The sequence below is a fragment of the Haliaeetus leucocephalus genome, unplaced genomic scaffold, assembly GCF_000737465.1.
Source record: "Haliaeetus leucocephalus isolate CR32 unplaced genomic scaffold, Haliaeetus_leucocephalus-4.0 Scaffold226, whole genome shotgun sequence".
Taxonomy (NCBI): Eukaryota; Metazoa; Chordata; class Aves; order Accipitriformes; family Accipitridae; genus Haliaeetus; species Haliaeetus leucocephalus.
Window position 1 is genome coordinate 57660 of NW_010972662.1, and position 12702 is coordinate 70361.

The 12702-nt window shown below is 56.5% G+C and overlaps 1 protein-coding gene across 9 annotated transcripts in view; it reads right to left on the bottom strand.

Annotated features, from left to right (window-relative positions):
• Window positions 1-859: 859 nt before the first annotated feature.
• PHKA1 (phosphorylase kinase, alpha 1 (muscle)) overlaps window positions 860-12702 on the bottom strand; it is a 19761-nt gene continuing 7918 nt past the window's right edge. Inside the window, exons 15-33 of one of the 9 annotated variants that reach the window (XR_774302.1) lie at window positions 12553-12662; window positions 11745-11889; window positions 10708-10786; window positions 10105-10280; window positions 8120-8296; window positions 7640-7734; window positions 7296-7435; window positions 6996-7152; window positions 6758-6837; window positions 6479-6557; window positions 6263-6392; window positions 5783-5884; window positions 5264-5376; window positions 4880-4918; window positions 3732-3776; window positions 3315-3514; window positions 2734-2787; window positions 2392-2592; window positions 860-2119 (exon numbers count right to left, since the gene is read on the bottom strand). Coding sequence is in view for 8 of the 9 variants with exons in the window: in XM_010567067.1 (XP_010565369.1) it covers window positions 1946-2119; window positions 2392-2592; window positions 2734-2787; window positions 3315-3485; window positions 3732-3776; window positions 4880-4918; window positions 5264-5376; window positions 5783-5884; window positions 6263-6392; window positions 6479-6557; window positions 6758-6837; window positions 6996-7152; window positions 7296-7435; window positions 7640-7734; window positions 8120-8296; window positions 10105-10280; window positions 10708-10786; window positions 11745-11889; window positions 12553-12662 (2267 nt within the window). In the remaining variant the exon portion in view is untranslated. Of the gene's footprint in view, window positions 2120-2391; window positions 2593-2733; window positions 2788-3314; window positions 3515-3731; window positions 3777-4879; window positions 4919-5263; window positions 5377-5782; window positions 5885-6262; window positions 6393-6478; window positions 6558-6757; window positions 6838-6995; window positions 7153-7295; window positions 7436-7639; window positions 7735-8119; window positions 8297-10104; window positions 10281-10707; window positions 10787-11744; window positions 11890-12552; window positions 12663-12702 lie in introns of those variants that run through there. The other 8 variants (XM_010567071.1, XM_010567068.1, XM_010567067.1 and 5 more) reach the window with 8 other exon arrangements.

Here is a 12702-nt window from a genome sequence, read left to right on the forward strand (position 1 = left end):
GCAGATAACACCAAGCTGAGTGGTGCAATTGACACACCTGAGAGAAGGGATGCCATCCAGAGGGACCAGGACAAGCTCAAGAAGCAGGCCCATATGAACCTCATGAGGTTCAACAAGGCTAAGTACAAGGTCCCACACCCGGGTCAGGGCAAACCCCAGTATCAATACAGGCTGTGTGATGAAGGAATTGAGAGCAGCCCTACAGAGAAGGACTTGGAGGGACTGGTGGATGAAAAGCTGGACATGAGCCAGCAATGTGCACTCACAGCCCAGAAAGCCAAATGTATCCTGGGCTGCATCAAAAGAAGCGTGGCCAGTAAGTCAAGGGAGGTGATTCTCGCCCTCTACTCCACTCTGGTGAGACCCCCATCTGGAGTACTATGTCCAGCTCTGGGGTCCCCAGTACAAGAAAGACGTGGACCTGTTGGAGCAGGTCCAGAGGAGGGCCACAAATATGATCAGAGGGCTGGAACACCTCTCCTGTGAGGAAAGGCTGAGAGAGTTGGGGTTGTTCAGCCTGAAGAGAAGGCTCCACAGGGAGCCCTTATTGCAGCCTTTCAATACTTAAAGGGGGCTTATAAGAAAGATGGGGACAAACTTTTTAGCAGGGCCTGTTGTGATAGGACAAGGGGTAATGGTTTTAAACTAGAAGAGGGTAGATTCAGACTAGACCTAAGGAAGAAATTTTTTTTACAATGAGGGTGGTGAAACACTGGCACAGATTACCCAGAGAGGTGGTAGATGCCCCAATCCCTGGAAACATTTAAGGTCAGGCTGGACAGGGCTCTGAACAACCTGATCTAGTTGAAGCTGTCCCTGCTCATTGCAGAGGGGTTGGACTAGATGACCTTTAAAAGGTCCCTTCCAACCTAAATTATTCTATGACTCTATAGCCCCACTCACCCCACCACTTTGTGTTGTGTGTGTGCCTGATCCCCATCAGTCCAACCGCTCTGGGGTTTGACCTGCAGGATAGAGCAGAGCTGGGACCAAGTCTAAAGTCACCACCCCTCTCCTGTGCAAGGCTGTGGGAGCTGGGACAGAGGCCAGAGCTGCACGTTAAGAGGACATCTGTGATGGCACAGCTAATGCTGAGCCAAGCAGGCAGCTCAGAGCTGCTTCACAGGGCACGTATGAACTTGGGAACCTGAGACTTAGCCATTAGCAACACAGCCAGGCACAGAGCAGACGGCATGGAGGGGCTGCCACCAGCATCCCCCAGCCAGCCAGAAGCCCTGTCCTCACAGCTTGGTGGTAACAGGGATCTGTTACCACCTTGGGATGCTCCTGGCTCCCACAGGCTACCCAGCTACACACACTTGAGAGGGGCATGATGGGCCACCTACCTCCAAGCAGCACAGCTGTGGCTGGGTTGGACTTTTGATTTTGAGTGTGCTGGGAGAGAGGCTCAGGCAGCATCCCCTACTCCTCTAAGGCTTTTCCATCAGCAGCAGGAAGAGCAAGAATGCCAGCCTACACTAGTATAAATCCTGCAAGTTTGGAATGAAAAGCAGCACAGAACAGGTTAAAACCCTTGAATCTGCTGGAGGCAGGGAGAACGTGAGCTCACCAGGGAACGCTGCAGTGCTGAGCACACACACTTAGTGAGGGAGGCCCTCTCCATCTCCCTCAAACACAGGCCCCTCCAGGGGTGACAGCCCAGGAGGAGCCGTGCAGGCAGACACTTCTAACACAAGCAGGCTTCAAAGCTCAGCCTTCCCCTGCCAGCCCTTGCTCCACAGTCTGCATGCAGGCACAGGTCAGCTTAGCACGTGTGCCTCCTGCAGAGCTCCTCAGGAGAGCTGCTCACCCACTGAGAGGCCAGGACTGGGAGGAGAGATGGCCATGCAGGCTGCCTGCAAACTAGCCTAATGCCCATCTTTAAAAAGCTGTATGAAACAACCCTCCCATGGCATCTGCAGCCTGGGGAGAGGAGCTGCGAGAGCTACTGCATGGAGCAGCCGTCAGCGGGCAGGAAGTCGTACACGTACATGGCCGCCGACTTGGACAGGTAGGTCATGGTGCCAAACCGACCACTTGGTGCGCTGTCATACAGCAGGCTGCAGATGCCTGTCGTGGGATCCCTCTCCAGCATGTGGTCGTCAGCACCCAGGGCTTTCTGGATTTTGGACAGGAAAGGAGAAAGGCAGCATTAGGAACAAGGGCAGCCCCCTCACCAGCTTCCACCCCAAGCATCTTCCTTTGCACTCACAGCATGACACATCGATGGTGAGCAGTGGGAAGAGGACACTACATCTTTGCTGTGCCCCATGAACACAATGGGGACAACAGGCAGGACCCTCCAGCTGGGTGAACCCTGTGTAGCTGTGAGGAACACAGCCAGCAGCCCTGGGTGCAGGCTGTGACGCCTGCATGAGGCCTGGCCCCTACCTGTTCCTCATAGAAGAGGTCATTAGCTGTGTGCAAGATCTTTTCCACAGCTATGACGCCGCCAATGGTGTGCACCTCCATATCCACCAGCATAGTGAGCACTAAGATAGCCTCTACCAGCAGCTGCCTGTACTCTGGCTGGGGCACACGGTTGAGGACTGACTCCACATGCACAGCAAACTTCATTTCCCCTGGGGTCATCTGTGAGGAGGGAGAAAGAAATGCACTTAGAGCACCATATCGCCAGCACAAGTCCTGAGCTATGCTGGGCACTCGGCCAGGGCAACCCAGCACCCAGCCCCAACCCACCTGCCCTGTTTCCCCTTCACATAAACCTCCTACCTCTCTGGTTGTTGAAGAGGGGAGAATAAAGCCCTCCACAGAAAGGCCATGGCACTGCAGAACAAGAAGGACAGACCATGGTTATGACCTGGAGAAGCACTGTACTGAGACATGTAGGTCCAGCCCACCAACTCACTCCCACTTGAGCAGTACGTGCTGCCCATGCAACCCAGCTCCACCTCCTGACACTTTGCACAGCATCACTCTGCATCAGCCAGAGCCTTCCTGCACACAGCACAGGGCTCTGCTCTCTGGCTTACCATGCTGAGGATGAGCTATGCCTGGAGCTGCTTCAGCTGTGGTTCCAGCCCTGCCCCTGCCTGGCTAATGTATAAAGCACCTTAGCAGACCTAGTCCCGCTCTGCAAGGGTCAGCACAGTATGAGGTAGGTCCTGCATGCCTACAGGGAAGCTCCAGGTCTTCCCCAGCTTTCCACAGCCAGCTGCAGGCCTTATCCATGAGGCACGTATCTACACAAGATGGGAGACCAGCCCCAGGTGCCTAAGTCCCCCTGGCAAGGCTGGTGCCTGGGACCACAGGCTCACATGCATGAAGGAAAACCAGCCAGAGGTCCAGCTCACCTTCTGTAGGACCTTCCAGACATTCTGGTAGAAGCCCACAGGGACACGGTTGAGCGCCCCATCCAGCCGCCGTCTCCGCTGCCACTGGCCATGTCGGCTGTCCTTACTGCCCTGGTCTTCCAGCATTCTTGAAAAGGAGCCCTTGCCCAGCAGCTCTGCATGCCCAGTGGACTGGGCAGACAAAACAAGGACCACAGAGACTGCTGCAAAGTTAAATACCCCACAAGAATGTAGCCCACTGCTGCCCAAGAGTTTGTGCTCACCCAGCCTGGTTCCCAGGGCAGAGCTGCCACCCCCTGCCCCCAGCAAAGCCCACCCTGCAGCCCCGGCTCCCTGCAGCACCCCCCAGAGCACAGCTCCTTTCTGCAGCCACAAACAGGACAGACCCCATGCATGCAGCCAACAAACGCAGGTTACCAGAGAGGACTTCAAGTCAGTGTCTCCGGACTGCAAACTGAGGGGCTGAAGGAGAAAGGGAGAGACAAAAATCAGACTGTGCCAGAGCAGGGCAGCCATCATGGCAAGCAGAGCAGCAGCAGCATGGACCAAGCTTAGATCACAGGGCAGTTATCCCAGGGGCTGTGGTTAGCTGGAGACTGAGAGGTAGTTTTGAAAGGCGAGCTGCGGAAACTCTCACGTTAGCACCAGAGGGGAAGGACTGCGCCAGGGCACAGAGCAGCTGCAGGACCCTCACATACTGGTGCTGCAGCAGCAGCGGGCTTGTGCAGGCTGGCACGCAGCAGCAGGGCTGCTACCGCTCTGTTGGCTGCTAGCATGGGCAGGGGTTTAGTCTCAGGCAGACTGGAGGGCCAGCAGCAAGGTCACTGCCCATGGACAACCCTCCTCGCCACATACATGGTCTCTCTGCAATGCCAGTTTCACACTGCAGCAGGCTGGCCATAAAACTGCTGCATCAGCCTGGTCCCCACATGTCCTGTCTCTGAGGATGGGACCTCTCCTAGAGCTCAGGACTCCTCCTAGACACATGCCAGGCACCAGAGGAGGTCCTTGTCATCTGTAGCTGGGCAGGAGCCTCTTCCCCCAGAGAAGAAATAGCTGGGGAGGCTACACACAGGATCTAGTGATCACCAGCGAACTGCCTGGCAGGGCCACTGCTGGTCATGGCACTGAAAACATCATGCCATCCTGCTCAGCCAGTTTTTGTGGGTATAATGGAATCTATTCAGCCATAGCAGCTACAGAGCAAAGCTCCCAGCTGGCTGTAATGCTAATACACCCATGGCTTAGAGAAGCCTTCCTCCCTGCCAGTCCAAACACAGCAGGTCCCACTCAAAGGGAAGCTCCCTGAAGGCTGTAGGGCAGTGCCAGCCCTGGGCCCCCATGTTAAGCCATGCCAACCTCTTCCCAAGGAGCCAGCCTCCTTTTCCCATCCTGAACAGAGCAACCCTGAGCCTGCTGAGAGGGGAAGCCAGCTCAGTGCTGCAGCAGCTCACTCAGTGGGTCTGTTTAGGAAAGCTCATGAACTCATGCATGCTTGGAAGCTGCCCTGGTGCATGGCGTGAGGGATAAAAGCTGAGGCTGCAGGAGGACCAGAGTGGCTTCACCTTACTCCCAGTCAGAGACTGCCTACGTTTATCCAATTGCTGCAAGAGAAGAAGGAAATGAAGTTTCTGCTGCTGCAAGAGGCCCACCAGGACACCAGCCATGCCTAGGACACCATGTGGTCCTCCCCGCCACTACACCTTCTCAAGCACCCATGTGCTCCCTCTGTACTGCACTGTCAGAGCAACCCCCACCCCCACTAACAGATTTAGCCCAATTCTCCCCCCAGGACAGGACTGGAGCCAAAATGAGCTCCTGGAAGCAGCTGTAAGCTCTCTGCAGCTCCGGAGTGAGCGAGCTCCTGCTCTCCTGTCAGTCCTACCTGTCCTGTAGCTGCTTGTCACCCACAAAACCTGGCAGAGGCAGCCTGCACCACCTGCCCTTACCTGTTTGATCTCACTTTTCAGCCTGACAATGCCAGCACGCTCAGGCTTGGTAGCCCCAACAGCCCCCACCTCACAGATGGAGATAGTGGTGACCGACGAGTCGATTGATCGCACTGGAAGGGAATAGAGGTCTAGAGTGGGTACCATGGCTCAGGGCACAGATGTCTCATTGATGCTCAGGTGCTGGTACCTCTGCACACTTCTGCCCTCTATCCCAGCCAGCACCAGAGATCCATGAGCACAGCACAGGACTGCTTCAATTCAGGCCTGACTGGGCCAAGTGCTGAACTAAGCAAAGGCCCAATGGCCCCAGGACTCGGGCTTGATCCCCAGAAATCAGCTCAGCACCACTGTGAAGAGCACAGCTTCTCACTGGACCACTGCAGTGCAGAAGCAGCTGTGCTGAACATGCAGGACAGCAACATCCCCCACAGGCGGGAATACCTGGAGCTGGCCATGCTCTGCACCAGGACCCAGCTTTGCCCAGAGATTCTCTCACAGCCCTGCTGAGAGACTCACCACTCCTTTCCACCCCAAACTCCTTGCCAGAGAGGATGTGGTAGAGGAGGTTCTTCATGTCTGATGGGCTGAGATTCATCAGGTTCTCAGTGGCTTCTCCAGCTGGAGAGAACAGAGTGGGATGTTGTACCCTGCTTCACAGCCCCCCTGGGACATTTCTACCCTGCACCCCATACTGTTAGCAGGGGAAAGCACTGGTACGGGAGCTCATCCTCCAAAGACATACGCTAACTTGAGGTGTTGCCTACAACAGAGACTCTTCCCCATACCAGCCCAACACATGCCTGAATAGAGACTGCAGTGAAATCACCCACTTGTGCCGCCCGAGAACAGTCCAGCTGCAGACCCCAGCACTTTCATGCAGGGTCTTGTCCTGGCGCTGAGCTGCCTGTTTTTAACAGCGCTTCTCCATCCTGGCTGACAGTGCCCCAAGCACCACAACATCCACCCCAGCCAGAGTGCCATCCCCACCACACGTACCCGAGCAGCGCAGGGAGTGCGCCAGCTCCGTTGCCATCACCTGGATGATGAGCCCGATGCGGATGCGGAACATCTCAGCAAAGAGTGTGGGCTGTGTGCGCATGCACATGGCCAAGTACACCATGATCTCCTGGAGGGGAAGAGGCAGATCACCCCACTGTCACTCACCAGGGCAGACACCCAGCTGTGAGGTCCCCTGCTGCCCTGGCCCCTCACCTGAGTGAGGATGGACACACTGAGGTTCTTCTCACTGGCTTCATCAATGAGGCAAACAAGCTCCTCGTAGGGGATCGGGCTGGGGAGGGAACAAATGGCAGAGCAGGTGAGAGGCAGCAGAGTGAGCCCTGCATCTCTCCTGGTCTGTACAGCCCAGAGAGGAGAGATACAGGCTGGACACAGCCACCCAGAACTGTTCCTGCCCATGGACTCCAGAGCAGCAGGCTCACATCCAGCCCCAGCCCAGCATGCATGGGGAGGGAGAGGTGCCACACTCACGCAGAGATAGTCTTCTCACGTGGCTCTGGGGGCAGCCCAACTGTCAAGTGCTTCTGGTGAGACAGAAGGTCAGTGCAGGCCTGGGGACAGAAAGAGTCACCCCAGGCATCATCAGCAGCTCAGGGTTTGGGACCTCAGCATGAGGCAGAGCTGATGCAGCCACAGTTCGCCTGCCCACTCTTGCCGCCTCTTCCTCTACAGACCTCAGCCTGCTGAAGGCTGACTGCCCGGTTATTACCTCGTCCAGAGCTTCCACCTTCTTTTTGAGGATGCCAGAGATGTAGCGGATCAGGGCCCACTGGCGTGTGTCCCCCACCCGCACGTACAGCTCAGTGAGGAGCTCCTTGACAGTTGGGCCAGGCTCGCTATCAAGCCCCGTGTGCCACTCGGGCCCCCTGCAGGAGACGCCAGGTTATAGCCAGCAATTTGCCCTGCGGCAGCTCCATGGCAGCCCCCAGGCTTTGTGGGTCAGGACACCTGCACGGCTGCGCCATCTCTCTCTGCTCAGTGAGCAAGCACGACTTGGAACTCATCGTACTTGAGGATGTGGAGCATGTAGAGGATGTCTGCTTGCTCCTGCAGGGTGGGGCAGATACGCAGCTGGTCCACCAGTGCCTTGCAGTCCACATTGCCATCCTCATCACGGGGAAGGTTCATCTCTGCATGGAGTGCGTGGCTCTGGGGGAAGGGAGACCCATGCTCCTGGTTAGCACCGCTAGCACCCCACACCAAGTGTGGTCTGGTTAAGGAGCCAAGGTCATTCACCCATGGATATTGCCCCTTGCCAAACACCAAGCCTTCCCCATGCAGCCCCACAAGGACACTGTGGCTCCAGCTGAAAGGATGGCACTGCTCAGCCAGTCCGGGAGGGACAGGGCTCACCTTGCCATCCACGTCATGCTGGTGGGGTGAACTCAGCAGCTTGACTGACTGCTGGGATGCCTGGAAGATCTTGCTGGGGACATACATCCCAACATCTAGAAGAAAGCCAAGGTTGGTGCAGACACTTCTCAACCCCAGCTACTACTGCTGTGCCCCAAACCACCTCACATCTAACACTCTGCTCCCCCAGCAGCCCCTGTGGAGAAGTCGGCTGTGGGAGAAGCAGTCCCTGCCCACCCAGTTAGAGGAACACCATGGGGAGCTGCCATCCCTTATCGTTCAGCAGTTTCCACGAGGACTGCACAGGCACCAACTCCAAGATACTCCATGGCCAACAGGATAGACATAATGTGCCTTTGTCCAGGCACATTATGGGTTGCTCTGCAGTCCATGGAGGCCCCAGCGTTGCACAGCTGGGAAAGCTCCCAAAGCACCTCAGCATCACCCCTGGGCTTGAGTGAAGGTGCTGGAGTTACTCACTCTGGACATGAAGGTCCTTGGCCTTGGATGCCAGGGACATGAGGTCACGGGTGGTGTGGACAGCAGCCCGGAAGCGGCTCAGCCCTCCCCGCTGGGCGGTGGGAGGAAGGTTCGACTGGGGAACTGTGCGCTGCAGCAGGTGGTCCAAGTACTGAGCAACCTCGTCATACGTGTCCGCTGGAAGGTGAGGCAGAAGAGGGAGGGTTCAGCTGCTTTGTGCCGGGGCACGCCCAGGCCCCAGAGAGCTCCCCAGCTGTGCCTCAGCAAGGGCAAAGCTCTGCTGGCTGCACAAAGTGACAACGCGAGGCTAGTGCCAGCAGCCGGGCTCACAAAGCACAGCAGCTGCGGCACCCGTGTTCCTGCACTACTCTGCTGCATAGGACGCTGGCTGCTAGCTGGGGCCAAAGTGAGGCCCCTCTGAGTCCCACCTGGACTAAGGAAGCAATGGGGCTGTAGCGTGTGTCTGGTTCAAGCCTGTGCAAGGACAGCAGAATCTGCTCAAACCCCATGGTGAAACCCTCATGCTCTTTGCCTCCAGGGAAGTAAGAGTCACAGCCAGGGACAGCCTGTCCAAGCAGAGACTGCTTATGAGCACCCCAGCGCAGCAAGGGCCTCAGCAAGGGCCTCAGCATGGGAGTGAGGCAGGGTGGGTTTTGCAACAGTTATTTCTAATTAAATTACCAATTATTTCTAATTAGGAGTTACAGCTCCTGCCTTGCTCTTTGCCCAGCCTCCAGCAGGAGGGGGATGCCCCGGGGGGGGAGGTGCCCCATGCCAAGGCAATGCAATACAACGCAGAGCTGTCGATGCACTTCCAGCCAGTGGGCCACGGCAAAGCCTTGCCACTCTCTAGCTGGCAGACAAGCTCTGTGGTATGTGCCCCAGGAGGTGAGCTGCAGACTGTATCCGAGGCCAACAGCATGGCATCCCTTTTCCACTCCTGCTGGGGATGCCTTGTGCCAGCACCTGAAGGCTCAGCTGGAGGAGTCCCCCAGACATCAGGCTTGAGAACATCATCCTGCCTGGCTGCAGCACCTGACCACAGGAAAAACTTAAGATTGAGCATCTTCTAGCTGCTGTAGAGAGGCCAGGCAGGCCCTGTCTCCCATTGGGGCTGGAGGGAAGCAGACACCTTGGAGAAGCCCAAGTGCAGCCTGCAAGGAGACTGCGGGCAAAGTGAGAGGAGGGCAAGAGAAATAAGTATTTGGAGTCACAGCAGCGCAAACATTGGCTACAGGAGCAGCAGAGGCAGAGCAGACTGATGGAAAGGCTGGGAAGATGACCAACACCAGGTCACGCAGGAGGAGGACGTACCCAGGCCTGCTTGCAAGGGGAGCATCAAAACTTGCACCCCACCATGGTCTCAGGACAAGGTGGGTCCATCACACTGTGACAGGCCAAGGCCCTCTCAGGCATCCTATCCACAGCAGCAAGGCCTCAATTTGGCAGCCACTGGAGCAGCTCTGCCCAATGAGGATCAAAGGCTTCAGGAAAACAACAGAGATTGTTTAGGGACGTGGTGGCTCTTCCCCACTGTCTCGAGCACTGTATCATCACTTTCTGCACCAACACTTGTGCACTAAAGATCCTCAGCCAAATCTCCCGAGCAGAGGCAGGTTGTGGACCCTTTAGCTCTTCCCCACAGCAACAGCCTACAAAGGTCACAGCAGCTCATTCCAGAGCGTCCTCCATGCTCTTCATGTCCACTTCCACCAGCCTCAGCCCCACCTGGCTGTGAAATCCCTCTCGTGAGGGGGCTACAACAGCTGCATCAATTTACCCAGTCCCACCCCACTGGTGTCACCATGAGCATCACCCAGACAAGGTTAATTGATGGAGGGTCAGATGGGAACAGACACACAGTGAAAACCTAAGTGTATGAAGAACACAGTGGCAGGTGCTGGCAGGGAGGTTGAGTGTTACGGGTTTACAGGTGAGTTTCACATTTGCCACACCACAGCAGCGACTGGCCTGTTCCCCCTTACCATCCTCTGCTATCTGCAAGCCATGCAGCCACTCCTCGGCGTCTAGCTCCTCAAAGCTGTCAATGCTGAGCTCATAACTCTTGTCAAAGACCTTACCCTCTGGCCCAGGGTCCATAAAGCTGAGATGCGTTCGGCACGACGTTGTCAGGAACTCCGACAACTTACCCGTCTGGATCCTGGGCGAGAGGAGGGGAGGTCACACAGAGAGGAAGGTGGAGGCAATACCCTTGGCTTTGCCTCCTGAATCCAGGGCAGGCCCTTTGGCAGGGAGACACACTCGCCCAGGAGCGTACACATGCCCCAGTGCCTGCTTTAGCTGCCTGCAACTCCTCCAGCCACAGGTAGGCATGGAAGGGCTGCCCCAAAGCTATTAGAAGGATCCTGCAGCAATGGGTTTAATGGCATGAAGGGATATCTCCTCTCTTACATCTGCTCTGTTGGGACTGTAGCCCCAGGGTGCACTTACAACCTAGCACACCCCAATGTATCCTCCACAGCTTGTTCCCCAACAGCCAATGCTCAGGCCTAGCAGGTACCCTCATAACCAGGCTCTTGGAGGCCACCAGCCCTCTCCCCTCCTGCACCCCAGGAAGCTGTGCTCACCTTGCGCCACCGAAATACCCATCCTGCAGCTTCCGCAGCATTGCCAGCACCGTGGGGTGCACGCTGCTGCCCGTTTCATCTGTTGGGGACCAAGATACAGGCAGTCAGGCTTTCCTGTTCAAACAGGCTCCCAGAAGGTAACACAGGGTCAGGTGGGCATTCAAACATATAAAGCACCATGGCATCAGCGAGACCCTTTCCTTTGGCATGCACAGCCAGGCTGTTGTACCAAAAGCACCACCCAAAAAGGGAAATTCAAGACTGTCCAGGCCGGATTCCATGAAAGCCAGCCCAAGACACGCTTCAGGCTCCTGGGATTTCACCTTTGACTGAAGCTGACAGTACCAGACAGCAGCACCCAAACAGCCCCCTGCTCTGTCCCTGCCTTTCACAGAAGGCATCGGAGGGAGTGCTGCTGTCAGCAGCAGAAGACATCACAGCAAAGGGCATGCTCAAAACACTAAGGGGATTTCAAATACCAAGGAGAGCCAAGAAGGCCTGAAAGCAGAAGAGAGTCCCTTCCCTGCACCAAGCTCACAGGGAAGCTGTGAGCTGCTCCAGAGAAGCCAGTTTTGCTCTGTGCCATTGGACAGCTCTTTGATCCTTCTGGTTTGCTGTCTTCCCCTCCCTGTTGTCTAGGAAAGCCTTTAGTAGGTGGTTACTCTTGGCAAAGAGTCAAGATGCAGGAAAAGCCCCAAAAACACTTTTACAGGGGGATTGGTTTTTTTGGTCTTGCTCCCCAAAGGCCTCTGAACAAGCCTGGCTGCCCAGCAACTGAATACCTCCATGCCAGCAAACATCCCTTGAGCTGCAGGCACTAGTGCTTGGCAGGCAGCCCACCTAGCTGCCAGAACAGCTGCCAACTCAGTGTGGCTCCTTTGAGCAGTAAGCTCTTTACAGGACGCTATTGGCTATTCCAGCCCCACACTGTCCCCATTACTGAGACGGTCCCACATCTGCCCACCCCCTTCTTCCCACAGAGGCTGCTTCCCAGGGCTGCTCTAGCCAAACGCCTTGTGAGGCCAGAGGATCTATACCGAGCATGGTGTGGGAGATGGGGAAGGTGATGGTCGGCCGCCCAGTCATCCTCCAGCGGCTGCAGAGGTACGAGAGGTCTGTCCTCAGCATCTCCACAATCATCTTGTTGTCGAGAGCCAGGTAGAACTGCTGCTGGTCTATGAACTGCAGGGACAGCAGAAGATGTGAGTGGCCCTTCCTGCAGCCACCAGGTCCCTTGGTGCCACCCACATCTTCCCACAGGTGCTCAGCCAGGCCAGCCTCACAGTGCACCCAAGGGAGATGCTCCTTTGCACTGACAGCTCATCCCACCTTACCTGGTAGGTGCCAGTACAGTCTAGCAAGGGACCCTCAAGCACCAGGGCAGCTACTGGCCACTAACTACGAGGAGGTAACACCACAGCTCAGCAGCAGCATCACCCAGGCCTCACACAGATGGTCTGTTCCGTGCCTACCCCAAGTGAATATGCACTTTCCACAGTGCCAGGCTTGCAACACTGCTTGTCCCCATACTATGCTGGACACAGAACAGAGGGATCCCTGTCCTGCCATCAGCCTCCTCCTGGTGTCCTTGTCAGAGTGAGCAAAGAGATTTTCACCCAACACTGATCATCAGAAGGCTGAAACCATCTCCTAGCACGCACACAGCCAGGACCACTAACTCTGTTGTTTCCCTCCACGGAGCTGGGGCTGCTCCACTCTCCCAGGCTGTTCAGAGGGTGTTAGGCCACCCCTGAGAACAACTTGAGTGCTCAGCCAGTGGAGAAACCTCCTGCCCAGTTCCAGATCGCATGACAGCTGGGAATGAGCCCATGCAATGCCACCTACCTGCGGGGTAAAGGTAAAGATGTTCTTCCTGATGTTGTAGAGCTTGGAGGTCCCAAGGACACCCATGTGCCGATAGGGCCGACCTGTCAGGCACATCTGCTTGTTGCGGCCTAGGGGGGGGGGGGGGGGGGGGGGGGGGGCGGGGGGGGG